This window comes from Lepidochelys kempii, chromosome 1 (genome assembly GCF_965140285.1).
Source record: "Lepidochelys kempii isolate rLepKem1 chromosome 1, rLepKem1.hap1, whole genome shotgun sequence".
NCBI classification, from domain to species: Eukaryota; Metazoa; Chordata; order Testudines; family Cheloniidae; genus Lepidochelys; species Lepidochelys kempii.
In genome coordinates, this window is record NC_136380.1 from 225,092,868 (window position 1) to 225,115,727 (window position 22,860).

General features: G+C 44.3%; 1 protein-coding gene across 1 annotated transcript in view; it reads right to left on the reverse strand.

Annotated features, from left to right (window-relative positions):
* Positions 1-1,691: 1,691 nt before the first annotated feature.
* BORCS5 (BLOC-1 related complex subunit 5) overlaps positions 1,692-22,860 on the reverse strand; it is a 131,889-nt gene continuing 110,720 nt past the window's right edge. The window contains exon 4 of the mRNA XM_073315644.1: positions 1,692-2,523. Within this exon, the coding sequence (XP_073171745.1) occupies positions 2,293-2,523 (231 nt within the window). The 3' untranslated portion in view covers positions 1,692-2,292. The remainder of the gene's footprint in view (positions 2,524-22,860) is intronic.

The following is a 22,860-nucleotide window of genomic DNA, read 5'->3' on the forward strand; positions in this document are numbered from 1 at the left end:
CCAGGGGTGATGGAATAATGGGCAGAGATCAGGGTTGCGTCAAGGTGCATGATAAGGGATCTTATTACAGTGCTCCCCAATTTAGCAAATGGATCTCTCCACTACGGTGGAGAGGCAGTGTGTATTATATGGCTTTTGGCTTGCAAGTGTCTTGACAATCTAGGAAAGAGCCCAGGACCTCGGGGCCTGATTCCCCCTTGCCTTGAACTTTGTGTTGTCATTAGCACTTGTGCAAAGCAGTTGTAAAATACTACCATTGGTGTGAGAAAGGGGGGAATTTTGATTTGGCAGTGTTTTGCTCACAAGTACACAAGGTATAAAGCAATGGAGAACTGGGCCCATTAAGCTGCCTTTACTTGCATGTACCCTGCCAATAAATCTTTTGCCAAATCTGAATCATTAATTGTTCCTCATTTCAAAGGGACTCCATTCCCACACAATGGTCAGAGGGCTTGAGTCCAACCATTGCTATGTTTCAAATATAAGTCAAAGTGGGCTGCACTCTACAATATGGATACCAATACAAGACCACCTGGCCTTAGGTAATGCAACAAGAGAGAACAATAAGCAGCTTGCTGCCAACAGGCAGCAATTAATATTGACAGGAGCCTGAGCCACTCTTATTCACCAGTGCTTACACACAAACTTTGGCTGAATAAATTCTCTACATGTACAATAATGTTTTCAAAGCCCCGAAGGAAGCATTCAAAAAACCCTTTGGGTAAATTACCTAACCATCCACTACATGGGGAGGATGCCACAGGAGGCTCTCAAACAGAACTACGAGTGGACTATTAACATTCAAAGCAGCCAGCAGGAATCACACCCTGCTTCAGGATTCCAAGATCTAGGCCTGCTGTAGCATGCTCCCTGTGGAATGGTGTAACGACTACTCAAGCCAGGTACAGGTGTGCTTTTCACCCTCCGTGGCATTTTCTGGTTAAAGTAACAAGCCCATGTTTGGGCCTGATTGTGGGTCCTGATTTCTTTCCTCAGGTCGCTACAAGCCAAAAGCAGGGAAGGGTTCCTCACTTTTAAGACTAATCACGAAGCAGCCATTCAGGTCATTACATATTTGTGGCTTACACAGCACCGTTCATCTAGAGAGCTCAAAGCACTGTACAAAGGTGAGTAAAGTATCATTACCCCGATTTTAGAGACTGAGAAACCATGGCCCAGAGAGGTGCACTGACCTGCCAAAGGTCACCCAGCAGGCAAGTGAAAGAGCTAGGAATAGAGCCCAGCTGTCTATGTCCCAGAGCAGAGCTCTTCCAGCACCAGCACACTGCCTCCCTTCCAGAGCTGCGTGGTGTCTGCAATAGAGTGAGAACGTCCTGTTGCCTTTGGAGCAGTTTTCTGAGCACAATCCCGAAGGGCTATGTGGTTTTAGTCATGAAACACTGCACTCACAACTGCTCTCAGAATGAAGGCAGCTGAGCCAACACACCAAGCTCAATGGACACTTCAGCCTCCCTTCCAAGATAGAGAACTACAGTCTTCCAGCTAAAGGCAGCAGCAAACAATCTGACTGGCATGTTAAAGGCTCCCATCACCTCACATTCATCTCTTGATGCAAAACCAAAGGATGCCAAGGTTTTGATAGAATTGCTCTGGGGTAAATGTCCCGGATTAGCGTCACTACGTGGGGGGTTAGAGCAGGGCCTGTACAACAATAATGACACAGACACATGGAACTGGAACAGTTATTCATTTACAGCCCCACAAATTAGTAAGACCATAAAAATAGGAGCCTCAAGGAAAGAGATGCTGACTAGAACTGAAAGGGAAACTTCCTTGCCACGCAAACCATGTTAATTACAACAACAGGCAGATTTAATAAGCCTGTTCCTGGTTCCACATTTTCACCTACAAAATATACATGTTTCCAGGGCTGGGGAATATTGTAAATTGTCCACTTCTCAAGTGGCATGGAAAGTACGCTACAGGGTTTCTTACACCCAATACCCCTTTGAATTTTTTCGAAAAAGATCAGGTGGAGGAATCGCTCCTCTTTGAGGCTGAATCTAGTTACAGGAATGAAGCACATGTTTCAGTACAGATGGAGGTGCTATGGGGATAAAGGAAGGGTAAATTTTCTTCTCCAAACAATCCGAATAGGGAGCTCCTTTATTCCTGGCTGTACTGTTTCAATGCACAGTTCTGGCAGCTGAGACGGCAAAAAGTCAGGCAACAAAGCGGTCTGTTCCAAGGGACTGCCAATCAGGCATGCTCGAAGCGCAGCGTTGTGCTGAATGTGTGAACGAGAAGGGGAGGAAAGGGAGTTTGGAGCCACTATAGCTTGAGCTCCCGGTCAGGTTTCATGGTGAAGGGTTCCAGCCTCTCGCTTTCAGGCAGCATGCTGTTTAGCTTCTCCATGAGAGGGACCGTCTGGTCAATGCCCATCTGTATGCGGCGGAGGATCGCAGACATTTCGTTGACCTTTTGGATCTGCTCTGCATACTTGGCGTACCTTTTCTGGCGCTCCTGCATGAAGCTATAGAGAGTTTCCACTGAGAGGTCCATCTGTTTAAAAACAAAACAGGGAGGGCCACGTTAGGCTAGAGTTTCCAAATGCCTTTCAGTGGGGCACATGACTCTTACCAGTGATCAAGTGTATTTGTCAGTCTGCCAGATCTACCAGTAGCTAAAAAGGCACTTCTCTAGCAGCTCTATCTTGCCCATCTCTACAATTAGATATAATATGTACCTACCGATCATGGAAGTGGTATGGATCAGTTAGTGCTGGAATAGCACTCTGCATTTATATCGCTTATTTCATCTTCAAAGTAATTCACAATGCATCATCTGTTCCCAGCTTTCTAATCTACAATTTTAAAACCTATTAAGTGTTCCAGCTGTTAGTCATTTCTGATGAATGCATGACAGGATAATTCCTTTTTTTTTTTTAAAAGGATTTTGAATATTGACAGATCTAGTGTATACATCTCTCTCAGTCACAGCAGTTGGGAGTATTTACATTCCAAACCCTCAGGAACCATCTAAGACCCCAAATACCCAAGCTTGCAACGGCTCAGTCATATGATCACACACTTGCACACACTTCAGTTTGCTGACTATTCAAACTCTGGTATTTCCAAGCACTTGGGCACAGGTCATGTCTCTGGCACGCAACATTGGTAAGTGGGAGTCCTCAATCATCAGTTGAAGTAGGATAAATATACAGAATTGTGAAAGTACTACATTCAGTCTCCGCAGAAAACTACCTCCTCAGTCACGAATGAAGAAATGCTAGGTGGTGGCTACCAGATGAAGGGGAGAAAGCGGGCATGATGGCTTCACTTTAGCCCACAGGCCTTCTGCTCTCATTGTCACCAGTTCAAGTTACCATTGTGGCACTTGAATTGGCAACATCACTGCAGTGAATTTCAGGAATCCAGTCACACTACTGTAATATGGGGAGGAAAAAAAGCATTTTTGATCATGAAACTCCTTTCCTATTTCCTCAACCAGCACCGCTTTCTGTTGTTCTGCTGGTGTGAACAGGCTTGACCAAGATTGCTTATTTTAACTAATAGTGGACATTAACTAATAGTGTTAGATTGAAGGTGCTGACCCCAGTAACTGGAAGCTCAACAGTGACTTACCAACTAGCTAGCTTTGCTGATCATTTCTGCACTGTACACTTTTCCACACAGCACTCACTAAACAACTGGGTTCTGTCCCAACATGCACTAGGGAAGGATACTCTGGGAGCAGACTCTTTAGCTGCTCCAAAGTCCTGCTTGTGAATCGGGAGGGGATATCCCCAAGACAATAGAGAGGAGGAGTGAGCCAAGGTTTTGTTGAATGACCGTTGAATTCAGTTGATGCAGTCCACATCAGCAACGTCTGGCAAGAGCTCAGGAAGAAAAACAGCCGGGAAGGAATCAAGGCAAAAGTAGTCAGGAAATAATATTTTGCTAAGGAACTGAAGTTACAAGTAGTATTAAAATAATATATGTCTGTTTAATTGCCCTGCAGATTTAGGAGCATTTTTTCTATCACCTCCACCAGTGCCAGATACAGTATCAATTAACCTTTAATTCTTTCTAGCCTGCTTTCTGTCACTCTCAGGCTGAAATCCTTACTTTCCCCTCTGTTCTTTCCTGTGGATTCCTCCCGCTACCCTTTCACACATGGGACAAAATAAAAGCCAGCAGAGCAGGAAACTCCAAATCGTGTGGAAACAATTTAAGCCTGCTTAGGGGTTTCCATTAAAACTTCAGCTTAATACTTTGATGCTAGTTCTGTAAATTGTAGTGTGTAAAAGCAGATCACCACCAGGTCGGCTTGGCATGGAAGTAAATTCAATCCAGTGCCTAAAAATGAGCCACCTAATGAGAGAGTGCTGTGGTATGGTAGGCAGTTGGAATCCTTTCAAAAGTCAGCATGCCTCATTAAACAGAGCAACACGGAGGCTGAAGTAGAAATCTCCCCTGGTTTTAAAGTTTTCCTCAAGATACGTTCTTCACATGGCCTCAAAACTCCAAGCAATAGGCAAAGCTCATCTTTACAAAAGGTTTGAACATAATAAACAATCAAATAATCAGAATTAGCAGCTTCTATATAGCACACTTTATTAATAGATCTCTGGGCACTTTGTGAATGTGAGTAAGAATCATTATCCCCATTTAGGGAAATGGAGGCACAAAAAGTTTCCACTTGACCTGCAAAGAGGAAAAAATAATGGGCTTGTGCTACTTTGGATGTGCACACAAAGGCTAAAAAAGAGCCAGCCCCCCCCCGGCCCTCAAAAAAGGTGGGTGAGGTCACTTGGGATGGTTGGTTTTTTTCCACATTAGTAATTCAGGTTTTGTCTGCTCTGGAAGACTATGGCAACTGCAGAGCTGGCGATCTCACAAGAAGGGTGAAATTTGCGCGTCTGATTGAGGGGAGATGGGATTTTTGATCAGACTGTTTCAAAAATAATGTTTTGTGTTAGCATCTGTTTATAATGCCAGCGCCTATCTGTGTATTTGGGCCTGTCATTGTTACAGGGCCAGCTGCACCTCTGAAGTCAATGGGTGTCTTTTCCTTTACCTTAATGGGCTTTCAGGTCTTAAGCAACATGCCCAAGGACAAATAAGAAGTCTGCATCAGAGTCCAGAACTAAACACAGACTTCCCAAGTTCCAGTCCAGAGTGTGAGCAACACTACGGTCCTTCTTCATTTGGACTTGAGGAAGAGGAAGTGTTTATCAGTCAGGGTGCAAGAACTCAAAATACACATCCTCCAAGACTTCCTCCCTTCCCTCCTCCTGTCCAAAAGAATTCCTCCTGCTAAATTTAGGCTTCCCTGATTTTGCATTTTTATAGTAAAACAGGATTTTTCCCCCACCCCCACATAAAAAAGTTAAGTCTTAACAGTGTAACACAGTAAAAACAAGTACAAGCCCAATGTTTTTTAAATATGTTCTTTTGCAAGTGAATGGCAGAGTCAGCAATAGAATCTGGGTCTGCTGGTTTCTAATCCAGTGCCCTAGTCACTTGGCCAGTAATGTCGAGAGAACATTTCATGCACCTAAGAAGTAAACAGGCAGTGTGTTTACAGTCATGAAAACTGGATCTCAGCCAACTGTGGTTGAAACACTGCAGAGGACTTTGGAGGCGAGAAACTTCTTCAGACAGGAGATTAACTTTGTTAAGTTTAGGCTCCAGAAAACGGGGTATGATTTTGTTTTATTCTTACTTCTATCATTTGAATCTTGAATCTTTGATAACAAATATATCTAAGTGCCATGATATTAAGCAAGGTGCTAATCCTGAGCTGAATCATTCAATCTGGTGTGCATTGTTCCTTTGAGGCCAGCAGACCTGATATTACTGTGAGCATTCAGTGGAGAATGGACTGAACACACTATAAGGGAATGTTTCAAAAGGGACTTGGGTGTCTTTGTTGGTAACCGGAAAGGCAGAGTAAGGGCTGGTAAGGGCTGGCAGAGCTCAAAGGAGAGTGCCTGGGTGGCTGACGGTGCTGGTGCTGGAAACTGATACCCAGTTAAGCACAAGAGTCCCTCATGATGAGGCAGGGGCGTAACAAGGCAGTCCTGGGTACCCCAAGAGCTGATGGGGAAAGCATTACAAGTGTTTAATGATATGGATGTAAGTGAAGCTATATGAAATGTGATGTTTTTAAATTATTTCCATTAAAAAGGTTTCAAATTACACCAGAGGCTTATCGCCTCATATTGAGGAACCTTAAAATGCTTGATATATTAAGTCAAGGAGAATATGTGCATTAAATGGTGGATTATTTGAAAAAAACAGATTAAGAATAAAGGGGCAAACACCCGTGACAAATCAGTGGATTTAATAGCTCAAGAGCAGTTCTCTGAGATTTGCACTGAAGAAGTGTGAATTGCTGTGTGGCAGAAAACTCCTATATCAGTAGAAGCAGCTGCAGAAACAGCTGACTTATACATACAAGCAAGGCAATGCAAGGAGCACAAGCCCCAAGGAGAAGGACAAAGATTTGGAGTAAAAGTGGGTCCCTGGTTTGTCCGTAGGAATAAGGAAGAGGGGAAGTAAAGTCCACCCAACCCCAGTACCACTCTCCTCCAAGGACCCCAGCCCAAGAAGATGGTCCCTGAAAGTGTTACCATGTGCTTCCCCTGATCACATGAAAAGGGAGCGTCCTATGAATGATAGTTCCAAAGTCACTCAACAATTTGTTCGGGTTAATATATCTATCCTGGAGTCAGAAATTTCAGTGGTGGCAGAGGGAGCTCTGGTTAACTCTGTCAGGTCTGACCTCTCGGAGGAGGACAAAGAGTTCATTAAAATGGCCAAAGTAAATGGCAAAGTCTGTCAAGGCTAACAAAACACTCGTGCTCAGATCTCCCTAATCAGGAGAGATGTGGTTCAGGAAAGCAACATGCTCTCTGGGGAAGAAGTGAACCTGCTACTGTTAGGTCAGGTTAAAATGACAATGCCTTTAACATGCATTCTACTGGAACGGGAAGGTTTAAGGGGTAACTTAAAAGTGGGAGTTCTTGAGAATTTACTAGTTGATGTGCTGGTTGGTAATGATATGCTCTCACTGCTCAAAGCTGTTACTATTGTGACACGTAGTAAAAAGGAATATGTCTCTCAGCTCCCAGACGTGAACACTGAGGAAGGAAAGGTGGATTCTCTCTATTAGCAGACAACAGTTTTGTGTCTCAAGGTGCAGAAGAAGGGGGAGCCTTTCTCCTTATTTGTGGCCAGACCTCCTTGCAAGCAAAAGTGAATCAGTTTTTGATGTTGAACAGGAAGCAGACTCTCCCTAGAAAGCATAAAAGGAACCATATTCATCAAGCCCCAAATCAAGAAAACAGGGGAAAGGTTTTTTGTACACGAGGGAAAGGATGTACAGAAAAGCACCTTTAGGGAAAAATAGAAGGCCTGGGGAGCCCTACAAACAACTGACTGTGCCACTAAGCATTGTGGGGAGTTAGTGTTACTAACCCGTGACTCCCCTGGTGCAAGTCACTTGGCATCAGAGAGGACATATGAAAAGTTACAAACAGCCCAATACTCTGAGTATTTATGACCCAATATTCAGAATGAGGGAAAGAAATATTTGAGACTTATGTCAGCAGTGGAAAAAGCCTCTAGGGCCCCACAAGGCTTCCATGCACTCATTACCAATAATCAAGGAAACACTTTTCCAGGGTAGCCATAGATATTGTTGGGCCAATGCCCCAAGCGACTCAGAGAGGAAAGAAATATATGCCAGTAACAGTGGACTTCACCACAAGATACCCAGAGGCAGTTGCTCTGTCTACTATAGAGGCTGAAAGGGTGGCTGGGGCTTTGTTCGCTATATTCAGCGGAGTAGGTTTTCCAAAAGAAATCTTATCAGATAGTGGGTCAAATTGCGTCCGCGCTGTTTACTGTCTCAGTTAGGGAAGATGTAACAGGTAAAACAGCTGAGCTCTGCCCCATATCACCCATGAACAGTTTAGTTGAAAGCTTCAGTGGGATTCTAAAAACAATGATGGGAATATATGCAACCAAAAGGGCAAATGGCTGGGCTATAATGTTACCCACCCTGTGTGTTAATTGCTTAGAGGGAAGTACCCCAAGAGTCCACTGGGTTCATTCCATTTGCTCTCCAATCTGGGAGAAAGGTCAGAGGTCTCATCAGGGACTCCTGAGAGGGTGGCACTGGGGCTAAGGGGGAAACCAGTGACTGAATAGCTACAGAAGCTTAGGAAAGACCTGAAGTCTGATGGAAATGGTTCAGCTGAACCTCAGTAAAAGCCAAGCTGCACAGAAAACGTGGTATGACCACAATGCCTGCAAATGATCACCTGATGTTACTCCTTGTAAAAAGGCACAAAATGGGACCCCACCACCACCAGGTCCCAAGGCTTGGGCTCCAGCCTGAGCTGAACGTCTGCACTGCAACTTTATAGTCCCACAGCCTGTGCACTGTAAGCCTGAGTCAGCTGACACGGGACAATCGTGGGTGTTCTACTGCAGTACAGACATACTCTGTTGAGCCCTGCCTACCCCTATCAGGCCATATCAGACCATTGGGAAAACACATTAGTAAATTCATAAGGAAATACAAAGTATGCTAGAAATAGGGCTAATTAAAGAGTCAAACAATCCTGGGCCTCACCAGTCATCAAGGTTCCTAAGAAGGATGGGACTACAAGGTTTTGTGTTGATTACAGAAAACTTAATGCTGTCACAGTACCTGATTCATATCCTACGCCCTGAACTGATGATATGTTTAGGCAAGGCAAAATACTTAAGTACTCTTGACTTCAAAAGAATATTGGTAAATCCCATGAGCGAAGCACAGAAAAAAAACCCCACTTTCATTACTTATTTGGGACTTTATGAGTTCAAAGTGTAACCTTTTGAGTTAATTAATGCAGGAGCCACTTTTCAGAGGCTTGTTAATAAAGCATTAAATGGGTAACAGACTATGTATGGGCTTATATTGAGGATGCCCCAATAGTTACCAAGTCTTGGTCAGATCATAAAAACCACTTGGGAATTGTGCTGATGAAACTCAGAGAGACAGGTCTCACTGTGAAAGGTGAGAGAATGTAAAATAGGCACAGTCAAATCCCTTATTTAGGACACAGGGTAGACGGTGGCCAAATTTCTCTTGAAAATGGAATCTATTGTTAGCTGGCCTAGATTGCAGACTAAAAAGCAAGTCCAGTTTTTCATAGGTGTGGCTAACTACTATTGCCGATTTGTACCCGGTTTCAGTGACATGCTGTCTGCTATCGCAGAGTGGTGCAAAAAGACAAAGACAAATAAAGTAGTGTGGATAAAAGCTTGTCAGAAAGGTTTTGATGAGGCAAATAAAACCCTGTGAAGAAAGCCTGCTCTAGCCAGTCAGGTTTTGACAAAATACTTGAACCACGTACCGATGCAGACATGGGTTTAAGTGTGGTACTGATGCAAACGGGGAAGTAATAAAAAGCATCCCACTGCTTTCTTTCATAAAAAACTGACACCTACTGAACACAAATTATTCTGTCATAGAAAAAAGAATATTATGCTATTGTGTGGGCAAGCAGTTAAGGTCCTAGCTATTTACCAGAAAATGTAGGATCCTAACAGACCATTCTCTCTTTTGGTATGGCTACATTGAACCAAAGGTACCAACACCAAACTACTACACTGAACAACTGCTCTAAGAATATGGCATTGCAACTGTGCATATTAAAGGGAGAGAGTATATAGTGGAAGATGACTTGTCCGGGCAAGAAAGTTATGGCCAGACAACTATGGATCAGCCAGTGGCTAACCCCACTGCATCAACATAAGGGGGGGAGGTGTGACCCAAGAATCTCTTAATGCCAACTGGTAAGGGGACAACAGGAATGTCTTGATTCTGATATGTCCACTCTGGTTCACCAAAAAATGTCAAGTGAGGTCTTAAATGAAAGCCAGGGTCACACTGGTCATTAATATCATTGTGAAATGCATTTAAGGAATTATGTTTATGTACTGAAAACATGTCCTTAGATTTTGTATCAAGACATGAGTCACCAGCAGAGGTGAAGAAACGGGTTTTCTGCCAGACAAGAGATGTTTATTCACCTCTCTCTGTCATATGTAAATTAAGCACTGTAAGCCAGCACTGTTATTGAAGAGATGTGAAATCAACAGGGCAGCCGCATACAAGAACAAGAAGCCACAGGGGCTTACGCTGTCTAAGGGTATGTCTACGCTACGAAATTAGGTTGAATTTATAGAAGTCAATTTTTAGGAAGCTATTTTATACAGTCGATTGTGTGTGTCCCCACTAAGCGCATTAAGTTGGTGGGGTGCGTCCACAGTTCCTGCAGTCTCCACTGCCCACTGGAATTCTGGGTTGAGCTCCCAATGCCTGACGGGGCAAAAACATTGTCGCGGGTGGTTTTGGGTACGTTGTCAGTCGCCCCTCCCTCCGTGAAAGCAATGGCAGACAATCGTTTTGTGCCTTTTTTCCATGCAGACACCATACTGCTGTCAGCAGACAGTGCAGTAGGACTGCTAACTGTCGTTATCATCCACCGCTTCCACTGCAACTCTGCTCTCCTGGTACCATGAATCCTCCTCGCAGGTCCTCTCGTCGTTCTGTATAAATATCTATTCTCGTGGCAGCTGTCGTCACCCACCGCTTCTGCTGCAACTCTGCTCTCCTGCAGACGACATACTACGGTAAGCATGGAGCCCACTCACCTCACCGCTGCTGTTGTGAGCATTGTAAACACCTCATGTATTATCCTGTACTATGTGCAGAACCTGCAAAAGCAGGCAAGGAGGCGACAACAGCGCAATCATGATAGTGCTGAGGACATGGACACAGACTTCTCTCAAAGCACGAGCCCTGGCAATTTGGACATCATGGCGGTAATGGGGCAGGTTCCTGCCGTGGAATGCCGATTCTGGGCCTGGGAAACAACCACAGACTGGGGGAACCACATAGTGTTGCAGGTCTGGGATGATTCCCAGTGGCTGTGAAACTTTCGCATGCGTTAAGGACACTTTCATGGAACTTTCTGACTTGCTTTCCCCTGCCCTGAAGCACAAGAATACCAAGATGAGAGCAGCCCTCACAGTTGAGAAGCAAGTGGCGATAGCCCTCTGGAAGCTTGCAACGCCAGAAAGCTACCAGTCAGTCGGGAATCAATTTGGAGTGGGTAAATTTACTGTGGGGGCTGCTGTGATCCAACTGGCCAATGCAATCACTGAGCTGCTGCTATCAAGGGTAGTGACTCTGGGAAACGTGCAGGTCTTAGTGGATGGCCTTGCTGCAATGGGATTCCCTAACTGTGGTGGGGCAATAGACGGAACGCATATCCTTATCTTGGGACCGGACTACCTTGGCAGCCAGTATGTAAACTGCAAGGGGTACTTTTCAATGGTGCTGCAAGCACTGGTGGATCACAAGGGACGTTTCACTGACATCAACGTGAGATGGCCGGGAAAGGTGCATGACGCTCACATCTTCAGGAACTCTGGTCTGTTTGAACAGCTGCAAGAAGGAACTTATTTTCCAGATCAGAAAATAACTGTTGGGAATGTTGAAATGCCTATAGTTATCCTTGGGGACCCAGCCTACCCCTTAATGCCATGGCTCATGAAGCCATACACAGGCAGCCTGGACAGTAGTAAGGAGCAGTTCAACTATAGGCTGAGCAAGTGCAGAATGGTGGTAGAATGTGCATTTGGACGTTTAAAAGCTCACTGGTGCAGTTTACTGACTTAGTTAGACCTCAGCGAAACCAATATTCCCATTGTTATTGCTGCTTGCTATGTGCTCCACAATATCTGTGAGAGTAAGGGGAAGACGTTTATGGTGGGGTGGGAGGTTGAGGCAAATCGCCTGGCGGCTGATTACGCACAGCTAGACACCAGGGCGATTAGAAGAGCACAGCTGGGTGCCCTGCGCATCAGAGAAGCTTTGAAAACCAGTTTCATGACTGGCCAGGCTACGGTGTGACAGTTCTGTTTGTTTCTCCTTGATGAAAACCCGCCCCCTTGGTTGACTCTACTTCCCTGTAAGCCAACCAACCTCCTGCCTTCGATCACTGCTTTCAGAGGTAATAAAGTCATTATTATTTCAAAATCATGTATTCTTTATTAATTCATCACACAAATAGGGGTAAAACTCGCAAGGTTGCCTGGGAGGGGTGGCTGAGGACGGAAGCACTGGGTGGGGTGGTGGATGAGGGGAGAAGGGAAGGACAAGACCACACTACAGTTCAAAACTTATTGAATGCCACCCTTCTGTTGTTTGGGCAATTCTCTGGGGTGAAGTGGCTGGGTGCCTGTAGCCTCCCTCCCCCCACGTTCTTGGGCATCTGGGTGAGGAGGATATGGAACTTTGAGAGGAGGGTAGGCAGTTATACAGGGACTGCAGCGGCGGTCTGCGCTGCTGCTGCCTTTCCTGCAGCTCCACCAGACGCCTGAGCATGTCAGTTTGCTCCCCCATTAGGCTCTGCATTGCATCTTGCCTCCTCTCAGTGTGCTCCTCCCTCCTCTCATCGCATTCATTTAACGCTTTCCTGGACTCTGCCATTGTTTGCCTCCACACATTCTGCTGAGCTCTTTCAGTGCGGGAGGACTGCATGAGCTCTGAGAACATGTCATCGTGAGTGCGGTTTTTTCGCCTTCTCATCTGCGCTAGCCACTGAGACGGAGATGATAGGGGGAGTATAGAAACATTTGCAACTGCGGGAGGAAAAAAAGGGAGAGTAATAGTTAAAAAGATACATTTTAGAGAACAAAGGGAAGACTATTTCACACTGAATCAAGCGATTCACATTACATAGCACATGTGCTTCACTCCCCACCACAGCGTGGCTAGTTATCAGGGAAGATCCCTCTCAGCCAAACGCGAACAGCTCAGCACAAACGGGCCTCCCCCCACCACATGGCAAAGGCTTTTAGAGTACCTCCAGGAGAGCTTCATGGAGATGTCCCTGGAGGATTTCCACTCCATTCCCAGACACATTAACAGACTTTTCCAGTAGCTATACTGGCCGCAAATGCATCCCAAGTCTTCAGGGCAAATTAATCATTAAACACGCTTGCTTTTAAACCCTGTATTATATTTACAAAGGTACACTCACCAGAGGTGCCTTCTCTGGCTTCATGGTCTGGGAGCCTGCCTTGGGAGGGTTGGGAGGGTATTGGCTCCAGGGTGATGAACAGTTCCTGGCTGCCAGGGAGAAGGGATTCTCCGCTTGCCTGCTGTGCGCTATCCTCAACCTTCTCCTCCTCCTCCTCATCCACAAAATCCTCATTCCTGTTGCATGAGACTCCCCCCTTGCTGGTGTCCACGGACAGTGGTGGGGTAGTGGTAGGGGCCCCCCCTAGAATTGCATGCAGCTCATCATAGAAGCGACATGTATGGGGCTCTGACCCAGAGCGAGTTTTTTGGTAGGCTTGCCTCAGCTCCTTAACTTTCATGCCACACTGCTGTGTGTCCCTGTTGTAGCCTCTGTCCATCATGCCTTTGGAGATTTTGGCAAATATATTGGCATTTCATCTTTTGGAATGGAGTTCTGCCTGCACGGATTCTTCTCCCATACAGCGTTCAGTACCTCCCATTTGGTCTATGCTGGAGCTCTTTTGCGATTCTGGCACTCCATGGTCACCTGTGCTGATCAGCTCTGCATGGTCACCTGTTCTGATCAGCTCACCACGCTGGCCAAAGAGGAAATGAAATTCAAAAGTTCCCGGGGTTTTTCCTGTGTACCTGGCCAGTGCATCTGAGTTGAGAGTGCTGTCCAGAGCGGTCACAATGGAGCACTCTGGGATAGCTCCCAGAGGCCAATACCGTCAAATTGAGTCCACACTACCCCAAATTCGACCCAGCGAGGTCGATTTTAGCGCTAAACCCCACGCCAGGGAGGAGTACAGAAATCGATTTTAAGAGCCCTTTAAGTCAACAAAACAGGCTTGGTCGTGTGGAAGGGTGCAGGGTTAAATTGACCTAATGCTGCTAAATTCAACCTAAACTCGTAGTGTAGACCAGGGCTAAGAGTACAGACAAGGAACTTTGAGGATATAACTAGAAAGCAAAGAAAACACTGAAGCTAGGAAGTAAACACACTGCCTGTTTACATTAAGGAAAATGGGATTCCAGCGAACCTTGGCTGAAATGCTGCCGAGGACTTTGGGGATGAGAGAAACTTCTTTAGACAGGAGGGAAGCCTGTTAGTTAAGTTTAGTCTCTAGAAAGTGTGTCATGATCTTGTTTTATGTAACCATTTGTTTCCAGTATTCTTGTTCTCTATCACTTGAATCTGAGAGAATAAATGTATTCTGGTTTTCTATAAATATATAGAAGTGCTGTGATATTAAGCAAGGTGTTAATCCTGAGATGAATCATACAAGCTTGTGCCTACATGTACCTTTGGGGGATTAAAGACCTGGTATTTCTGGGAGCGTTCAGTGGAAAAGGGGCTGAACATTATAGGGGAATGCTTCAAAGGGCCTCTGCAACTGGGGGCCATCTATTGTTAACCTGCAAGGGAAAATAGGGACTGGCAGTGCCCAGAGGAAAGTGCTTCAGTGGCTAACAGGGGTAACTGATGGAGGCAGGGGTAACAAGATGACTCATGGTCCTGGATACCCTGACAACCATCACACAATTCATGGCATTTCGTGACATTTTGCACATACTGAATAGTTGCATTTCATCCCACAATTATTTCTGACCCATGCTGCTGACCAGAATGAAGATGTCAACTTAGTCAATGGAGGATTCAGATCAGCACTGGACGCTACCTTCTCCTTTTCAAGACACAGTGCAAAAAATAGTATTGCAAAAATGAATGATTCCTATTTCTGAGCCAGTGGGATTTTATAGCACTTTTACAGTGAATACACGTTGAGCAATGGGAGGCTGAGGTCACAGCTTCTAATTTTGATCTCAATTTTGTCCTCCCTTGTGCTACTCACACTTTTTCATAGTTTCAAGATTTAATATGGGAAGAGAAAATACAATGAAAGTTTCATGACTCTTGAGCTTTGAGGCAAATTTTTAAAGCAGCGTTTGCCATGTTGACAGTGGTAGAAAAATATATTCCACAAAAAATGCTTTGTCATTTCCAACCCCTCTTGAAATTTCCCTGGTGGCACAAAGATTTTTCTCTTTTCAATAACAACTTTGGAGATCCCAATGACATGTTCCAAAATTTTGGTTTTTGCAGGTTTCTCTTGTCCCCGTCGCCTTCTCTGCAGGCTTTCAACCTCTGTCTCTGCTGTGGCTCAGAGAACACTGCAATTAGAAGCAGATCTTTATTCTGCAAAACTCACTTATTAGAACAATGCCCTTTAACATAAATGGCCTCCACTGTGCACTGTCAGGTGCCTGGCTATGAATGAATGAGTTTCTTCTTGCAGCTGCACATAAATCACATCTGAAAATGACAGACAGGAACATGACTGCACAGAATATTAGTCATGATGAGCTGGTGTGGAAATTCTTTTAAATAAATACACTCCAAGCTGAAGACAGACCTTCTCTCTGTCAGAAGCTAGAGAAAACGTGTTTGGCGAATTACATTTTTGATAATGTTATGCAAGGTTAACACAATATCATGATGATTTCTTGATGGTGGAATATCTTCTTTCTCCCTATCTTTTATGCTTGAAAATGAAAAACATACAGGGTGAGTAACCTGGTTAGTGCATAACACAACATACACGAGATCCAGGAAGCCTGAACCCTGCTGTGCAAAAGCAATTGTGGATAGTTTTTTTCTGGAGTGTTACCAGGCCAACATTTGCAAAACATATGATTTCAGGTTTTGTTTACCACTTCCAAGACCAAAACCACGTCAACCCCCTCCTTTTCCATTTATATAACCTATCTTTGATGCAAACAATGCCAAGGACTCGTTCAATCCACTCTCTGCAGAGATGTAATCTGAGCTAGGAGAAAAAGAAGCATTTATTCTAATTGGATGTAAAAGTCCTACTAGGATTTGAAAAAGTACACTGGAACCTGTACTACACACAAAGGGCCAAATTCCATGCCCCAAAAGCTCCATTTATTTCAGTGGAGTTTCTCTATGTTCATCTACAAGATCCTTCATCACGATAGCGTCTGAGCTGCAGAGTGTCTTAGCTAAGGTTTAGCCAGGACTGCAGAGTCTGTAAGCCAAGGTCATTCATATTTTTGGATACAGGTTGTGCATATATTTTACTTAAAGCAACACCAGAGTGGTTTTTTAAAATAGCTTCTGTAATTTTTAATGTGAACCTTTCCTCTCGGTTGCCATGTACATTTCTGGGCCTTCCACATATCCTGACTATAAGAACCCATCTTTTTCTCACAACCTCCATTCAGCACTTCCATATTTCTAACCAACTGGCATCCCCTTAACAAAACAGACTCAAGGTAAGATGTGACAGATCTCTCTCATCACTAAATGCTGCTATGAAGCCTCCTGAAAATACTATCAAAATTATGTGTTGTACTGCTTAAATACATCTAATGTTAGAGAGTCCTGTTCTCAGTGCTGTGCTGTGTCACTAAAAACACACCCAAGTTCCTGAAGGCCTCACAGAAATGTGTGTTGTGGACAACTGCTGTCCATTATCATTGCACATGTGCTAGCTCTATTCTTCTTCTTGCTTTTACTATGGTGATTAAGAGTGAAGATGCAAGTTAAGAACAACTGGAAGGCCAAACATTTACTTAGTGTCTCTTTATCTGGATCTGTTGAGTGATGGGTTGGCGCAGTAGTAAGGGAAGTTTAACCCAATACTGACTTAAACATTTATAAAGTCAAAATTGTAAGAAGACCAAAATACATTTCACTGTAACTGCACTTAGCTCAGATCTAGACTGGAACACCACAAAATGCCACTTGGTATTAATTACTTCATTCCCTATTTCCCTGCCTCTCCACCCCAGGTATTTACAGTCTGTTCAGGGTCTTCCATTTTTCTCCCCATCATTTATAATACCTCACATTCAAATAAAAAAGGCGAAACATTTAAACCTAATAAAATTCAGTACTTTCATATGTCTCATAGGATTAATCTGTGCAACTCACGCTACCGGGACATTACGATACCACATGCTTTAGTAACAATCTTCACATGGTAGAACTGGCTGTCAGTGCAAGTGCCAGACATTTTACAGGTTTCAGAGTAGCAGCCGTGTTAGTCTGTATTCGCAAAAAGAACAGGAGGACTTGTGGCACCTTAGAGATTAACCAATTTATTTGAGCATAAGCTTTCATGAGCTACAGCCTCAAAGTTATTAGTTTGATTGTTATTATGAGATTTGTGAAATCTGAATCATCACTAGGTTCCTGACTTCCTAGTCTGAGCTGCAGATTGTCCCTTTTTAGACTTTTAAAACTCTTCAGGAAGTATTAAATTACACTATTTTAACAGTTGTGGGTGATTACTTATTTTAGGAAAGAACAAGCTTTTCTGTCTTCAGCAAAATTACAGGAGTTAAGAAAACTTGCTACCATGAACAGTTCAAACAGTATGTTCTTACCCAATTCTTTGAGGTATTTACCCACTGCTGTTTTTTGCCATGAGTTTAATACGTTTGGTACACAAAAAAGTCGTAAACTTAGTCCTTTGACTTAAGCAATTTATCAGTCATTTGTCTCCCCGTCACTGGATTTTGCTCAATCGATTCAGATTTTAGAAAAAAGGTATTGCAATTCTTAATATTGCAAATTTTTCCATATTAGCAGGAAAACTCCCTAGTTGACCCAAATAATAAATCATTCAGTCAGTGCTTTTACAAAATATTCGGCATAGACTTTAAAAAGAGTCTCTGTGAGACAAGTCTTTTCCAGATGCATTAATATGCTCTACATGGGGCTACACCTAAAATCCATTCAAAGCTTGTCATGGACTGCTCACTTGTTAAATGAGATATTGCAGTAGAGTACATGACACTGGGGCCCTGGGATCTGCACTGGCTGCCTATTGGTTTCTGTATGGAAATTAAAGAAGTATTATTTTTGATCTACAAAAGCCCTAAATACCTTGGGACTCGCCTATCTGAGAGAATCACATTAAAGTGGAGTACCGAATCTGGTCCAAGAGATGCATATAGCTAAACCTCTCGGTAACAGCAACCATAATGTAATTATATTTAACATCCTTGTAAGGGGGAAAATACCAAAGAAACCCAACTTCAAACAGGGGAACTACATAAAAATGAGGAAGCTAGCTAAATGGAAATTAAAAGGAACAGTCACAAGGGTGAACTGCCGACAAGCTGCATGGAAATGATTTAAAAACACCATAATAAAGGCTCAAACTAAATGTACACCCCAAATAACAAAAAAGTAAGAGGAACAAAAAATGCCACCATGGCTAAACAGCAGAGAAAAAGAGGCAGTCAGAGACAAAAAGATATCATTTAGAAATTGGAAGTCAAATCCTATCAAGGAAAATAGAAAAGGAGCATAAACTCTGACAAGTCAAGTATAAAAATATAATTAGTCAGGCCAAAAAAGAATTTGAAGAGCAACTAGAAAAATAAAAACTAAACAGCAATTTTTTTTCAAAAGTACATCAGAAGCAGGAAGCCTGCCAAACAATCAGTGGGGCCAGGGACAATCAAGGTGCTAAAGGAGCACTGAAGGGAGACAAGACCATTGCAGAGAAGCTAAATGAATTTTTGCATTGGTCTTTACTGTAGAGAATATGGGGAAGATTCCCACACCTTTCTTTTCAGGTCACAAATCTGAGAAACTGTCCCAGAGTGAGGTGTAAACAGATATGGAATTGTCATACCCTAACTTTGAGATGTAATCTATCACTTAAATCAGCCTCTATAACAGATGACCAGCCTCTGCACCAGATGACTGGAGAACAGCTAATGTAACGTCAATTTTTAAAAAACACTCCAGAGGTGATCCTGGCAATTACAGGCCAGTAAGCCTAACTTCAGTACCAGGCAAATTGGTCAAAACTACAGCGAAGAACAGAATTAGACACATAAATGAATACAGTATGTTGGAGAAGAGTCAACATGGCATTTGTAAAGGGAAATCATGCCTCACCAATCTATTAGAATTTTTTCAGGGTGCCAGCAAGCATGTGGACAAGGGTGATCCAGTAGATATAGTGTACTTGGACTTTCAGAAAGCCTTTGACAAGGTCCCACACCAACGCCTCTTAAGCAAAATAAGCAGTAATAGGATAAGAGGGAAGTAAACTAGTTAAAAGATAGGAGACAAAGGGTAGGAATAAATGATCAGTTCTCACAATGGAAAGTGGTAAATAGTGGGGTCTCCCAATGATCTGTACTGGGATCTGTGCTGTTCAACATATTCATAAATTATCTCGAAAAGGGAGTAAACAGTGAGATGCTAAATAAAGTCTGCAGATAATGCTAAATTTCTCAAGATAGTTAAGTACAAAGTATACTGTGACGTTACAAAGGGATCTCACAAAACTGGGTCACTGGGCAACAAAATGGGAGATGAACTTCCGTGTTGATAAATGCAAAGTAATGCACATTAGAAAACAATCCCAACTATATACACAAAATGATGAGGTCTAAATTAGCTGTTAACAATCAAGAAAACATCTGCTTATTGTGCAGTGGCAGTCAAAAAAACTAACAGAATGTTAGGAACCATTAGGAAAGGGATAGATAAGACGACAAAAAAAATATCATAATGCCACTGTATAAATTACTCCTGGGAGGATTCTGCGTGACTGCGCACCTGCAGAAAATCTCCCCCGCCCCCAGCAATTTCCTGTGTTTCCCTGGAGAAAATGGCAGGGAAGCAAAGGGACACTGCGCATGGGAGAGGAGGGTGGTGAGCGACCATGGGCGCAGTTTTTTGGAGGGGACTGTCTCCCTCCAAACAGGCGAGGCATGGGGGGGCACATGGGGTTAACATGCCACTGCCGCCCCCCGCGCCCCGTTCTGCAAGCGCAGAGCTGCCCGCTGTGTCTGGGCTCTGCTGATGAATGCTGCCTTCTGGCTTCTAGTGCCAGTCGTGCTCCCCTCCTGTGTGCTGGGAGCCTTCCTGTTTTTCTATTCTGTGCAACAGTGAGTGCCCGCGGTGGGGCTGGGGAAGAGGGGTGGGGGAAATGAGGGAAGAGGGGGTGGGGAAGGAAGAGGGAGTGGAATAGGGCAGTAGGAGGGGAATGTGGAAGTGAGGGGAGGGGGATGGAAAAGAGAAGGGGATGGGGAATCGCAGAGAGAAGCAGAAGCCCGGTATGCTGGGTCCCCTCTGCAGCAGCTGGGGCTCCCCCATTAAGCAGGCCCATTGAACACTCACCCTGACAAGCCCTACCCCCTACACCTGGAGCCCTCCGATGAGCCCCCCACACCCAGATGCCCACCCCACTGATCCCCAACCAGCTGCACTTGGACCCCCAACCCATCAAGCACCACTCCCCCAGCACCCGAAGACCCCCACTGAGCCCCACACACCCAGACCCTCCCACCGAGCCCCATCTCCCCATATCCAGCTCCCCTTCCTGAGCCTCAACCACCTTCACCTGGATCTCCTGCAGAATCCCATTGCCCCTGCACCCAGAACCCTCCAACGAGCCTCTGTGCATCCAGATCTCCCACTGAGCCGCCCACACCAGACTGCACCACACAGAAACCTCTCACCCCACACCTGGATCCCCCCACACTAAGCCCCTCCACACTTGGATTGTCCTGGGCTGAGCCTGCCCACCCACACCTGGTGCACCTGGCACAGAGGGACAGAGCCCCAGGGTGTTTCTGGGGCAGGCTCAGCCCTTGCACTGGGTCAGGCTCAGGTGCAGCCTCACTGCCGAGTCCCTATACCGGGGGAAGTGGGGGCTTCAGGGTGATCTCCCACCTCAATGCAGCCAGTGGCCTGTGCTCCCCACTGCCATGCTGGAGCCACATTTATTTACTGACAAATAAAATTTGCAGAATTTTAAAATATTGTGCACTTAATTTTTAATTTTTTGGTGCAGAAATCCCTCAGGAGTAAATTAAATCCACGGTACAGCTACCTCTTTAATACTGCATGTAGTTCTGGTTGCTCCATCTCAGAAAAGATATATTACACTTGGAAAAGATAAAGAAAAGGACAACAAAAATGATTAGGAGTATGAAACTACTTCCATATGAGAAAAAATTTAGAAGACTTGGACTGTTCAGTATAGAAAAGAGACAACCAAGAGGGATATTATAGAGACCTATAAAATCATGAAGGGCGTGGAGAAAGTGTTATTTACTCCTTCACATAACACAAAAACCAGAGGTCACTCAATGAAATTAATAGGCAGCAAGTTTCAAACAAACATTTTCAGGAGATGTTATGAGGCCACAAGTATAATTGGGTTCAAAAATAAATTAGATAAATTCATGGAGGATAGGTCCATCAATGTATTAGAAAAGATAGTCAAGGACTCAATCCCATGCTCCAGGTGTTCCTAAACCTCTGACTGCCAGAAGCTAGGACCAGACAACATGGGATGGATCACTCTATAACTGTCCTGTTCATTCCCTCTGAAGCATCCGGCATAGGCCATTTTGGAAGACAGGATACCGAGCTAGATGGATGATTCTTGTGTTCTAAAGGCACTAGCCCTGTCTACATCTTTATCAACCGCTAAAGTGCAGATTTTATATAAAAGAACAAAGAGTACTTGTGGCACCTTGAGCACATATTTATCTGAGCGTAAGCTTTCATGGGCTAAAGGTCACTTCATCAGATGCATGCAGTGGAAAATAGAGTAGGAAGAGATATATATATACACACAGAGAACATGAAAAAATGGGGGTTACCATACCAACTCTAACAAGAGTAATCAATTATGGTGGGCTATTATCAGCAGGAGAAAAAAAACGTTTGTAGTGATAATCAGGATGGCCCATTTCAAACAGTTGACAAGAAGGTGAGAGTAACAGTAGGGGGAAAATTAGCATGGGGAAATCCCCGATAATGTCACGGCAAACCTCATGGCTGAGCTTTGTCCTCACCACTGTTCCCTCTAAGCTGTGCGCGCGCCCTAAACCACACACACACAGCGAAACACGCATGCACAAAAATTTGCACAGAAGAAATTTTTAGTGCACAAGGCCTGTCAAAAATTAGCGGGAACATTGGTCCTCACCCACAACTATTTCACATTTGGGGACAATGTATACAAGTCAGCGGCACAGCTATGGTTACCCGCATGGCCCCACAGTATGCCAACATTTTTATGGCTGACTTAGAACAACGCTACCTCAGCTCTCGTCCCTTAACGCCCCTATTCTACTTGCGCTACAGTGATGACATCTTCATCATCTGGACCCAGGGAAAAGAAGCCCTTGAGGAATTCCACCATGATTTCAACAATTTCCATCCCACCATCAACCTCAGCCTGGACCAGTCCACACAAGAGATCCAATTCCTGGAAACTACAGTGCTAATAAGCAATGGTCACATAAACACCACCCTATACAGGAAACCTACTGACCGCTATACTTACCTACATGCCTCCAGCTTTCATCCAGATCACACCACATGATCCATTGTCTACAGCCAAGTTCGAAGATAAAACCGCATTTGCTCTAACCCCTCAGACAGAGACAAACACCTACAAGATCTCTATCAAGCGTTCTTACAACTACAATACCCACCTGCTGAAGTGAAGAAACAGATTGACAGAGCCAGAAGAGTACCCAGAAGTCACCTACTACAGGACAGGTCCAACAAAGAAAGTAACAGAACGCCACTAGCTGTCACCTTCAGACCCCAACTAAAATCTCTCCAATGCATCATCAAGGATCTACAACCTATCCTGAAGGATGATCCCTCACTCTCATGGATCTTGGGAGACAGGCAAGTCCTCACTTACCGGCAGCCCCCCAACCTCAAGCAAATACTCACCAGCAACCACACACCACACAACAAAAACACTAAGCCAGGTACCTATC